The 12,880-nt window shown below is 38.2% G+C and overlaps 1 protein-coding gene across 5 annotated transcripts; it reads right to left on the bottom strand.

Annotated features, from left to right (window-relative positions):
* Positions 1-2,506: 2,506 nt before the first annotated feature.
* On the bottom strand, positions 2,507-12,006 carry LOC122280941. Of its 5 annotated transcripts, none has more exons than XM_043092101.1 (10): positions 11,563-12,006; positions 10,159-10,202; positions 9,399-9,540; positions 8,466-8,592; positions 7,290-7,882; positions 5,920-6,259; positions 5,213-5,486; positions 4,928-5,023; positions 4,008-4,472; positions 2,507-3,030 (listed from the first exon to the last, which is right to left on the bottom strand). In XM_043092101.1, exons 1-10 carry the CDS (start codon positions 11,741-11,743, stop codon positions 2,653-2,655), a joined length of 2,640 nt encoding a protein of 879 aa, XP_042948035.1. In that variant the 5' UTR covers positions 11,744-12,006; the 3' UTR covers positions 2,507-2,652. The 5 variants fall into 5 exon arrangements, with proteins under 5 accessions (XP_042948035.1, XP_042948014.1, XP_042948045.1 ...); XM_043092080.1 differs by having other exon boundaries at positions 7,290-7,885; positions 11,563-12,005; XM_043092111.1 differs by having other exon boundaries at positions 4,928-5,020; positions 5,213-5,483; positions 11,563-12,004.
* Between the last annotated feature and the right edge of the window lie 874 nt (positions 12,007-12,880).

Genomic DNA, 12,880 nt, shown 5'->3' on the forward strand with positions numbered 1-12,880 from the left:
GTTTTTCGAGGATAACAACGAAACTGATCGGTACTCGTGTGGTAGATAGATACCTGATCATCAGGTGTGATCGCATGCATGGATCTGTTACAACGGTTAATTCTTAGATTCTCTCACTCGGATTCCTCTTCGAAAAGTTGAGCTCAGACAGTAGAATTAAAGATGAACAGAAAAGTTAATTTGGTGCATTACTCGAATTAATTAGCAGCATGTTACCGTTGGAATCGAAGTGCAAAGTTTTTGAGAACCTTGAATGTCCCAAATGCGTGAAAGATCGATGTTGAGAAGATCATCTACGTTATTTTTAACCCTTAATTAGATGGATATAGCTGGGATGCATTTGAGCATTATAAGTTGGGAAAAGTGTGAAAATCTTACCATTTATTGCATCATGCTTACATTATAAATGACTTGATCTAATGTGCTTAAATAATTAAAGATGGTCAAATGATATCTGTATCTTCCATCAAAGAAAATTAATCATCATAATTATAGCAAGAAAGAACCCCTCTCTCAATGGCTCACCATTAGGTAAACGAACAGAAACCTTTGCCTTAATCAGAAAGTACCATAAGTCCCATTAATCTCATCCTGATGATTTTTTTTTTTTTTTAAAGTTTAGTAAAAATAACGAAAGGTGCTAGGAGGGTAGAAGATTGATGGAATAAATCAAGATAAGTGTTATAGATATTAAAAAAAAAAAATTACATAAAAGTAAATCCACAAACTGACATGACTTTAAAAAAATAATGAAATGTGACTTCATATGATTCGTTAGATATACTTTACACTAAAAGTAACTATCTGACATATTGTATCAAGCAGTGTGAGTTTGTGGATTTACTTTTATATAATTTTTTGGTAGCTAAAATATTTCTTATAAATTAATATAGACTATGAACAGATCCGGAGACAAAATACATATATATATATAAAATCTTTCATACATTATTAATTTTGGGAATTATTAAAAATCTTGGATCAAGACTCAAGAGAGACACAAAAGTCTAATTATTGCACAAAAGCGAACTGTAAACAGTCGAAAAAATGTTGTAAGGATGATTATAATAAGAGTCTTGGAAACAAAAACCGTTTCACGGCCACACAATCCCCTGCCCCCCAACCCCCACACAGACATCATTGGAACAACTAATAGTTATCGTAAAAATTGTTGTCTCCAACGACGACCCAACCATAAAATGTACAGGTACTACTACTGATCAGATGTGTAGAAAGAAGTACCATATTTAACCCAAAAAACAAAAACAAAAACAAAGATAGTTTGAGTAGTGTTATGTAATTTGTGTGTTTCCTCGTAAATTTTAAGTTGAGAGTCGTTATCACTAGTGACCTTTGACACTTTATGCACGCTCACAAAGGTATGCATGCATAGTGTTAATTTACACCGCGATCAGTTGCATTAACTCTCTGTGCATCATCACTGATTTTAAGTAAGCATTTTTGAGCTGGATGATAATGAGTAGAGTGGGCATGAAGCACAAGCACCTAATTTTAGGATTCGGCTACAAAGTAATGAGAAATTATCGATCATAATTTCCTTACCAAACTTGGAAACAAAACCATCCGATCTCATTCGATCGCTAGAAAAACCTTCGTATCTTTGATTTGTTTCCTTCCAATATTTCACTCAGACTGCCTTTACTCCCTTTAATCACATCCCAAGCAGGTTTTCAGCTGAGTTAGCTTGCTTGGGAACTGAGATCCTATTTTTGCTTATTATTCCTTGAACACCAATCAAGCTTGAGTTCAAAAGTTCATAACTACCAACATTCAGCACATTGCTTGACCCTTCGGCATATTCTCTCTGTGAACAAGGCGAAGGTTGGGTTGTACCTGTCCTTGTGGGGTAGAGCTGCTGCAAATGCGTGACAGTCGCGAAAAAATAAAAATAAAAAGGAAAAGTCGTGGGTGGTGATCCCGAGGTATTGGTGCATCCAGGTCTAAAGTGAGAAACAATTACGACGACAGAACAAAAGCCGCATATCCTCTGAAAAGAGAACGAGGGAGGTCAAGGAATAAAAACCCTCCTCCCTTCCCCAGTCTTCTTTCAGTTCTTCCGATTTAAAAAGGGGGAGGCTGTGAGCTCTGCCTTTTGCTTGTTATTTGAACACAATCGCATGATTAAGTTTTCTAAATTCGAATGACAGAGGATAAAAAGAGGTGCTCGTGCCCTTTAAATTTGCATCTCAATATCACTAAGGAAGCATTTCAAGCTCCATTTTTAGCTCCATTTTTATCACATAAATGCATGCTTTACTAACAAATCTTTGGAGTTCTAGGAGAAAAAGAAGATTATGATATCCAAATGAAAAATGGAATAGTATTGGCCAATGTGTAAAGATTTCAAGCAGCAATAGGATATGCTTATTAAAATTAGGAAGGTTAAAACCCATCTATTATGGAGCTCACTGTGAGAAGAATTTAATATTCTGCAATCGGAAAAGAAGCCAGACCAAGTCCAATGCAAACAAGGAAAAAATGATGGACTTATAAGCACCACCGGCCACATTTTATAGAAACGAAATCAATCATTCATTTCACAAAAACTGAAAATTTTCTTTAGCATACTACAAACCCTGACAGGCAATGGGGTTAACCTTACAGGCAATGGGGTTAAATTCACATTTTCTTTCAGAAGTTGGTTGTCCAATTGAGATGACCCAGTTCGGCCTGTTGATAGGCACCCACCTGTGAACCAGGGGCAGCTGCAGCCACACCAACCCCGACATTACCACCCATAGCAGGTGCTAAGTGGTGTGGATTAGCAATTGCAGCCGGCTGCGGAGGAGGATGGTACATACCCGGAAATTGCATGTGAGAAGATTGTGCAGCAGCTGCATTAAAGGAAGCATGACCTGTGTGGGATGGCATATATGCACCATGGGGTGATTGCGCTGGCATGTTGTAGTATGGAGTGGATTGCATACCCGGAAGCTCCCTTGGGTTTTGAATCCAATGCATACCCGGAAGCTCCCTTGGGTTTTGAATCCAAATTTCAGATGCCTCGGCCTGCCATGTCAATATTGAATAAAAAGAAATTATATTATTTTTTTTAGCAAACCAATAGATAAATAATCCGACCAGCCAGATTAATTACATTATAAACCCGTTCAAATACAATTAAAAAAAACAGAGATGCATTAAAACAACTCCCGAATGTACAACAGCCCGAGTTTATTTGATTAAAAATTCACACCAAAAGATGAAAGGAGAAATCTACGCACGCCAAAAGTCAAGGTCAATCCTCAGTGGACGTCTCTAATCCAAGGACATGTGAGATTGTAGATCAATAAATACAAAATAAATAAAAAATCATATCCACTGAACATTTTACAAAATTCAAATCTCTATGGCATGAGCCTAATTAGATGCCCAGCAAATTTGATAATACAAAGCAGAAATATATCAGGGTCGTGTACGTTACAAAATAGCGTAATAGAGCCTGCAGGCTGTTACGACCAGTTTAATAATTGAGGAAGTCAGGATCCTCACAAGTAGTTAGTACCTATATATGAACAGCTAAATGATGACAATCAACCTCAGAAATTTAAATTACCTTTCTTCTCTCTTTTTTATTGGCACTGGGTATCTGGAACAAAGTCTAGACTAATGCTGAGGGCGCACAGGTTCTCGATAACGAGTTTCCCACAAGTGCATCTCAGGTAATTCAAGATAAAAACTCCCCCAGTCTAATGGTTCCTAGAAATTGTTTGCACCCAATGATTCAACCTTAGACTTGAAGGAAGCATACCATCAAGACCAACGCTCTTACCACTTGAGCCATCCCTAAATTTACATTATGAGCGCAAATTTCAGAACCAACCTGCTTCCTTTTTAAATGGTGACATTGGGCACCAATAGGATTCACTTACAACATAGTAGGAAGTGTCTATAAATTACAACCTTATCTGGTGTAAATCTCTAGATGAACTCTTTGATACATCATACAAATCCATAGATAAATTAAGCAAGAAATGTAATTTTACCTGCGGATTTGAGACATAAATGTTGCTATCTTTGTATTTGACTCGAGATGAGTCTTCGAGCCCAGTTGCACCACCAACCACACCAGGAGCATTAATATACCCGGTTGGATTGGTAAAATTCCCAAACCCTGTGGGATTGCCAGCCAGAACAGGCTTGAACTGTTGAACTCCATACTTCATGCTGCTTGCATTTAGATGTGAACTACCTCCTGACATCAGCAAGTAACTGCTACCATTTGATGGGTGGGGATAGGCAGGGTTGCTAGAATAGCCAGGCATGGCCATAGGTGAAACATAAAGTGGGGGCAGGAATTGGCGGTATGGCAAAAGATTGGCAAAATGGGGAAAATGAACTTGCGGGTACATCTGTGCTACAGATGATTGCTGCTGCTGCTGCTGCTGCTGCTGCTGAACCATGGCAATTGTTGATGCAGGGATGCTGTTGGCTGTATGTGAACTTAAAGCCTGTATTCATAAGAGAAAAAAACATTAATTAAACTGGTATCGAATATAAAGATGTTTGGTAGGTGTGTACAGTACAGGTCATATCAAAAACAGTTCTACATTTCACTTTTAATGTTTATGGCTAAAGAGAAAAGCCCATTACATGAAAACAACACTTGTATGGGCATAGAACATTAAAGATTATACTTTTTAAGTAATAATCAAAATTTGGGTAACTTAATAAAGTTCTTTAATCATTATTACCAGGGCCAGTGGGCAATCAATCATTTATGTTTTGTAAAATATTCTCCTTTTTAATTCTATACATGCCCTACAAAAATGAACAGAATATTACAGCCAAAAGCCCCTAAAAGATGAGAAGTATCCAAGCCGCTCTTGTTCATCCACCAAAATAAACATCTCAACTAAATAAGCATTAATCTATGCATGTCTAACAATAAATAAATTAAATTTACCTCCTGAGGAGATGGTAAACCCTGGCCCCGCATAGTTTCATCCATTGTGGGTCTAAAATAGGGTATATCATAACCGGTCTGAGGATCATATGCCTGCTAGAAAACCAATACACATTATAATGGAGGATGATAAGAAGTGAAAGGACATAAATGCCACAGCATCAGTAACATCTAAAATAAAGCCCACCAAATTAGTTAACATTAAATGTAAAGTAGAGATTTCACCCCTCCACAGTCAAAATCAAGTTTGGCAGATAAAGCCAGAAATCTAAATCATGAACTCACCGAAAACCCTGGTAGTTCAGGAGGATCTTGATGCTGTTGCGACTCTGAAGGAGCATAAGATGGACTGTTCTCTCGAACCAATCCAATATCTGCATAATTGTCCAAATTCTGAGGGCTTGAGGACTCTTTCTCATCAGGCAATTGATGCTCAGAATCCACTACAGAAGCTGGAGAATCAGATCCAGAATTTCTAACTTGGCTATCATGTGCCTCTGCCAGCCTGCTGCCAGAAGCATCATCGCCAGAAGACTCTGGAGCTGACACCGACAAACTGCTATCACGAATTAACAATTTAACATATTAATATTTGCTAAAGTAAATTACATACCAAGTGATTAATTGAACATTATATTGAGCTGAGATGATCCCTAAATATTTAGAATGTTGAAATAAATTTTTGAATAAGAGAGTTTCAAGACAAAAAAATCATATTTCAGATGCCCTAATGTTTTCACTGTGCCTTATGTAAATAATTTAGGTTGTGTTTGGATATAAGAATTTGTATTTAGGTTTGAAACAAAGTCAAAACAACCTTTTAAGCTTTTCAAAATACTGGATTTGAAGTCATGGTTGATTTAAAATCCAAATATCCAAATTCTAAATACAATCCAAACAAGAAATTTGAATTTTAAGACCCAAATCCAAATGCTTCTCCCCAAATCCATGCATCCAAACGACAATTATTGAATTATAAAAATAACACCAACCTCATAGCAGGTTCTACATTTGATTCTTCTGTAGTTCCTACAGCCTGCAGTCCAGCAATAAGATTCCTTGAAGAATCAAACTCTGTCCCAATGCTTCCAAAAGTGAGCCGACAGCGATCAGTCTCAGGGACTCGAATATGCTGTGCTATGATCACATTCTGATGCTCATTTATGTTTACACTAGAAAGCTTATCTTGCAACTTAGCAGTTTCAGAATCCAAATCCTTGGAATTCTCAGCAGAAGGTGAAACAGATTTTGTAGGTGTTCCAATCACCCCAGGGCTACTAACAGTCACCTTTTGGCTTGATTTAGGTTTCCACTCTATTTTATGATGGGCACCTGCAACAAAAGTTAGGGTCAATTCTCTTCCAAAAGTAAAAATAAGATAGATCCCCCACACCTTCCCCCTGTTTTTTCTTTACCTGCTAAGGTTCAGATCATTCATTGACGGCTAGTAAAATGGACAACAATTGCCAATAAAGTCAAAAGCACTTCTCAAAGCAAACAAACCATCAAATGGAAACAATCAAGGGAATGCACCACAAGAGAAGTTAAGCAGCTACTTTCATGCGTTAATCATTAATCAAAATGTTACAACACCCTGCAATACCTGAGAGCATAATGGTGCATAGATAATGCATCATAAAAAAGGAATAATATAAAACATTTTCTGTTGGAGAAAAATGCCAGATAAAAGAAATTTTTTCTTCAGGAGAAAAAGTAACAAAAAATGAATCTTCCCATCCAATGCCATATCATTGACAGTATTAGCTGTAAGCAGCTTACCCAATTGGGCTTTGCTACAGATAGAACTTAAGCTTTCCATGCTCCAAACAAATAAAACCAAAAAATAAGCTACTTAAGTTTTCTATACACACTGTAAAGCTAACTTTCTTGAACAGGCTCTACTAAACCACAAGCATTAGAACAAGCTTTAACCTGGGTCTTAGATTACCCCAATTTTTCATGACACTTTGACCAGCACACCATTAAAAGGGTAGTGATAGGGTTACTACCCTATTACTACCCATCTACTACCCAAGTTCATTTCAAGTTTTTTTTTTTTTTTTAATCATTTTCTTTTAAGTATTTTTTTAACATCCTTGATCACTAAGAAAAAATTAAAAAAATATATAACTTTACTAATACTCACGTCCTTAATCATTAAATAAATAAATAAATAATTAAAAAAAATGAAATACAAAAAGAGTAGTAGATGGGTAGTAGTATGGTAGTAACCCTATCATTATTCCCATTAAAAAAAAACCTACTATAATTTTCATCCAGTTATCAAAATCAAGGAAACCAAGATAACTTCACTTTCCAGGAGCATTTAGTGTAAAAAAAGGCTCAATTATTACAATTCTACCTTTTTGATGACCCGCAGGTTGTTGATGTGGCCTGCCACTATATTGGTTGCTTAAGAATGATCTGCTTACGGACATGCTGGCAATAACAGAATCAGTTTCAGTTGTTTGGTTGAGGTCGTCAGTTCTCGAAATGGCATTGAGAGGTCGTGATGCTTCTGTAGAACCATCCTTTCCCAAAAGTGACTTTGAGAAAGAACTACTAAGCACAGTGGACATTTTGACAGAGTTGTCAGAATGCTGTCTGCGAACACCAACAACACCAACTTCCCGTTTAATAGCTCCAACAGTGCCTGAAGACCTGGAATCTGGAGATGGCACATGAACTGGATCTGTGGAAGAGGAATACACCCCAATAGCAGAACTGCCTGATGCCAGAATTGCAGGATTTGGTTGGGAGTTGTTTGACTTTGCTGCTTGCACCCGCAAATTTGGGCTGGGAACTGACGCCTGCTTTTCCTCTAGTACCTTCCCATCACTGTCCCTTGAACTGGCATCTCGAGCATGTCTAGGGTGTGAATCAACCGGCCCATTCAAAGTCTGAGATGAACTCCGTCCACCAGGAGGCTTCTGGCTGCCTGAGGTTCCTGTAAAGCTGCTGTAAGAGCATTACAAGGACCATATATCAACATCATGATTTTGCAGTGCAGCAGATGTGCTTAAGTCAGGTAATGCTTCACTCCATCTCCTTCACAACACTTTTCAAATTCACTGTCCTCAAAATCTACTTCTCCCTCAAAAAGGACCCACATTTTTTTTGTTATTGATTACTTATAAAAAAAAATTGTTATTGATTATTTTTCTCATCCCTCTACTTTTTGGCCAAACACCTAAAACCATGATCTCCCTTTGTGCTTTTATTGCATTTTATCAAATTTAGCATATTTAAAAAGGAACCATAAAGATCAAGTGATATTGGTGTTTTCTGTCTTAAAAAACAAGGAACATAGCTAGGAGACCGACTGTCACAGATAATCTGGACATGCGGTCAATAGGTTCTTTGATCAACATACTGCTATATTTAATGGTGGGTGGGGCACAAATACAGAACTAAGAGTATTTATGGGGAGAAAAGAATAAAAATAATTTGAAGTATTACTTATAAAAAAATAATAATAATAATTTGAAGTATTACTTATAAAAAAATAATAATAATAATTTGAAGTATAGAATATTACCCCTTTGTAGGAACATTTGGTATCACTTTCTCATTGGTAGATCTTGTACGTTGTGGTGAAGTAGGCTTCACCTCTTTCTCCGTGTTTTGATTAACTCTGTTATCTCTCACAACACAGAACTTGATGCCTGCACTCGGCAAGAATCTACCGATCAACAAGTAGTCCATGGCACACTAAACAGAGGCAACAAAAGCAGTGATCCGTTTCCATAAATATCTGGGGGGTGCGTGAAACCTCATACATAAATATGTAAAAAACGTACAACGAAACCGTAAAGATGCGTGAGATGCATAACAAGAAAAGCAAAGCTGGATAAATATTTTGGATGTAGCAAGTATAAAGTACCATAAGTATGACAGGAAATATTAGTGCAAGAACATAAAAACAATACTAGGAAAGGGATCCATCAAAGCTCACTCCAAACTTTTTTTATTGGAGCCACTCTAAACTAATTAATACTTATCACTTCAGTTGTTAGTACTCCACTCATGCTGGAAGCACGTTTACCATTCACCTAACAGTGAACTTAGCCTTTCAAAATTATTAATCTAACAGTATGTTTATAGGTAATCAACCATTATATTTGATGAGTTCACTTAATTCAGAAAGATGTACACGCGTGTATAGCAAAACTAGAAATTGTAAAATCAGAAATTGGCAACGTAATGTGTTTTACACTTATATACCATGTAAAATTGTAAAGTCAGCATCGCACCGGACTGTTAATTAGAAATATATATATATAAAATAAAAATAAAAATAAAACCAAAGAGAAGGGATAGGTAGGAAGCTTATTTGCCAACACTAAACTGAAAGTGGAGCACCCAGTCTAAAGAATTGTCATCAGCACTACAACTGAACAAAGCAGTACCTTGTCTGCATTGATTATCAAAAAAAAAGATTATCAACACTAAAACAGAAAAAGAGGAGTACCTTGTCTTAAATTAAGAGGTAAAACATTCCGTGTATAGCCTCCTCTTCGGACATTACGATGAGAATGTGTAGAAAATTTTATCTCTTGACCAACATTCTCAAAATGCCTATGTGGATCCACAGAGTCCTTGTAACCAGTACTCTACATGCACAAACAGCTGTTGATAAGATGTTACTTGGCACAAGATTTCTCCTAAAAAATTAATAATTCAACTAAAAAAGAAAATAGAACAAAACTATGTGAGGTACAAACAATAATAACTATCCTAAAATATGTCATGGGGAAAAATGAAGATAACAAAACAATATCTAAAGCATCCTTAACTCATAGACAAATTTTCTTTTCTAGGCCCATATAGAAGTTTTTCATCAAAGAAGAAAAACAGCCCACAGAGGAAGGAGCTTTTTTGGAAGACAATGGACGAAAATAATCATAAGAAAAATGTCATGAGGAATAAAAAAACATTCAAGGATAAAAAAGTGCCCCAAAAATATACACACTTTTATAGGTATAACCATGAAAAACATGTTGCCTCAAGGATAAATGTCTAATCCTATTATGGTAGCAAATGTAAAACATAGGATAATCTGCACATGCCTTCAGTCTCCTCATAGAGAACCATGGCATTTTCCCCAAACTTAACAACCAAAAAATGAAAATAAAGAAAAAAATAATCATAATTGGATCATAGAAGACCAAAAACAAATAGAAAGTGATGCAAGAAACTGGAACAGGAATTAGCTAAAAAAAAGTTTATACCTCCTTTTTCTTCTCTCTTTTCCTCCTCACCTCATGAAATGGATCTGAGTAAAAATTAGAACATAAGTACATTGCATTAAAACATGAATAAAATTATATAAAAGCATGCTAAAAAGTTCACAGTACATGGCCAATAAACTATAGCTCTATAAAAGAGAGGAAATGCCATAAAAATTTGTAAAGTTCACACCTCCAAGAGGTCATCTGCAATGGTAACTGGTCACGTCAAAACTTGCCCAAAAAATTAAGTCATTACAAATAAATGGATTTTTTTTCAATTGATTTTTTTTTTTTTTTTTATTTATGTTGGGGAACCTCTCCAAGGCAAGGCCCTTCGGACCCACCCATGCATAGTAAACCCTGATCCCGTGCACCGCACTCTCGAAAGTTTCCCTACACGAAACTGATTAAATCGCTGACTTTTCACCAGGGGGTATAGCCCCAAATGATTGTTTACACCCATGAGCTGTTGAAACTTAGACCTTGAAGGGAGTGATACTCCAAGACCAAGGCCTTCACCACTAGTAACACCACGTAACCTCCAAAGCAAGATTATAAAGTAGAGAAATTACACCCATGACAGTTGGTCAGGACCAATTCCAATAATTTGCAAACTTTCTAATGAATTGTAATTCAGGAACAATCTATCGCATCGTGTTAGAGACGAAGTATTTTACAATATTAATTCCAACACACTTGGAAAATCAAGAAAATTCCTTCCATCACTTTCCTCTGCGAGTCTTTAGTATTGGCTGCAAAATCATCCTACCCTACATTACACACTCCTTGGTTAGCAGCACATTGTGTGACATGGGTAAGGCTAGGTCTATGTAAGGTCTCTCTCGGATATCATGAAGTGAAAGACAACCAATCCAAAGTATTATCTATTTTTCTACAATTATTAAGCAAGAAGATTAATGATAATAGGACTTGTGAACGAGTTTAAAACAAAAATGATTAAACAAGACTAATAACGAGGGCATAACTAACAATGCCCGTCAAACATACCTGAAGCAGAGTATCATTCACATACTGAAAGTGGCAGTGGGTAGTTTATGTGCCAAAAAAAAAAAAAAATCATATCGGTACTAAAGAGCCAAACTTTACAAAAACATAGCCTGTCGTCAGTCCAAAACCCAAATTCAAAGCTTGGTTATCAATGAAATAACAATCTCCATTGATTTGAAACCCATCAAAAATCAAAGAAAAAACGCTAACGATCCAAAACAAACAAAATCAAGACAAATGTGAACCAATAACACCTTTAAACTCCCCAGAAAAAGTCAATATACACAACCTTAACCAACTTCTAAGATCAAAAAATCAGCGAAAGAACAAAAACCCATTAAGCAAAAGAAAAACACAAACCAAGACAGACACAGCGACAGCCAGTATGAGCCCTACCTTGGTTGAGCAATTTCTGTGCGGTTTCATTAGGATCCATGTTAGTTTCCTTCAGGACCGCATAGATATCCAATTCAGAGTGATTGCCCACAATTTCCTTGATTGATTGGATGGTCTTGCGCACACGCGCAGAAAGTAACTGAGTTTCACCGCCCTCGACTGCCGAGCCGCCAGAGACCATCTCAAACTCTGTCGGAGAGAAACCCTAAAAACCCCCGCCGCCAAAAATAAAAATCAACAAAATATTACGTTATTTACGTAAAATATATACGCATAGATAGCAATCAAAACGCCAATGTTGCTGGGTGAGAAACTATGGTTAGGGTTTTGGTGGGTATATGACAGAACGGCTTGGGGAGAGGGCGGGGGAAGGAGCGAGGGTTTTGTAAACGTTTACTTGGGGAAGTGGGGGAAAATGATAGTTGGGCATTAACCCTTCGTTTTTCGAAAATTTCCGTTAATACCCTGAGCGCGAGCATTATTTGAGTAGAAAAAGGGGTACTGTGATTGGGGTTTTGAACTACGGAAAGTCTTCTTGTCAGCCCCTATTTTGTTGAAGCTGGAGCACACCTTAAGTGTCATAAGGTGATTTTACATTTTTATCCCTTCTGCTTGTTCCACGTTTCGGTGTTCCCTCATTTCACTTCATTTCAAAATTTGAGAAAGTTGTCTTCGTCTTCCCCCACGTCGAGACCCTTCCCCCTCCCTCTCTCCCCCCCGACCTTCCCCCTCCCTCTTCCCCCCGAGACCCTTCCCTGCTCCCCCCACACCGAGACCCTTCCCCCTCCCTCTCCCCCCACGCCGAGACCCTTCCCCCTCCCTCTCCCCCCACGCCGAGACCCTTCCCTGTCTTCGTCTCCCCTGTCTTCGTCTCCCCCCCATGCCGAGACCCTTCCCCCTCCCTCTCCCCCCACGCCGAGACCCTTCCCTGTATTTGTCTCCCCCCACGCCGAGACCCTTCCCCCTCCCTCTTCCCCCCGAAGACCCATCTCCCCCCGTTGGAACATCGCGTCCCCTCCCTCTTCCCCCCCTCCCCGAGTCGCTTCCCCTCATCCCATCGCTTCCCCTCCTTGCGTAGCAGAGTACCTCCCCAACCCCAACCCGCGTCACCCAAGCCTAAACCCAACCCGAGCCGACCCCCACCCCCGCGTTGCCCAACCGTAAACCCACCCCCGCATCGCCCTGTCACGGAAGTGTTTTTAAATTCCAAAACTTGAGCATCCTAGAAGTTCACTCTGCGCATCCTCTGGTTGTAGTGATTGGAAAGTTTATAATATGGTGGGAGATCCGCGGCCACGGGAGAAGGTATTGATTTAAA

Source organism: Carya illinoinensis, chromosome 1, assembly GCF_018687715.1.
Source record: "Carya illinoinensis cultivar Pawnee chromosome 1, C.illinoinensisPawnee_v1, whole genome shotgun sequence".
Lineage (NCBI taxonomy): Eukaryota > Viridiplantae > Streptophyta > Magnoliopsida > Fagales > Juglandaceae > Carya > Carya illinoinensis.

Excerpts from the sequence above, each read along its gene's own strand:
- LOC122280941 (XM_043092080.1), bottom strand. The coding sequence starts at position 11,743 with ATGGTCTCTGGCGGCTCGGCAGTCGAGGGCGGTGAAACTCAGTTACTT. Across the intron at positions 8,593-9,398 it reads ACCTCTTAATTTAAGACAAG|GCATCAAGTTCTGTGTTGTG; the intron begins GTACTCCTCTTT and ends TGCCGAGTGCAG. Across the intron at positions 7,886-8,465 it reads CCAAATGTTCCTACAAAGGG|CAGCTTTACAGGAACCTCAG; the intron begins GTAATATTCTAT and ends ATGCTCTTACAG.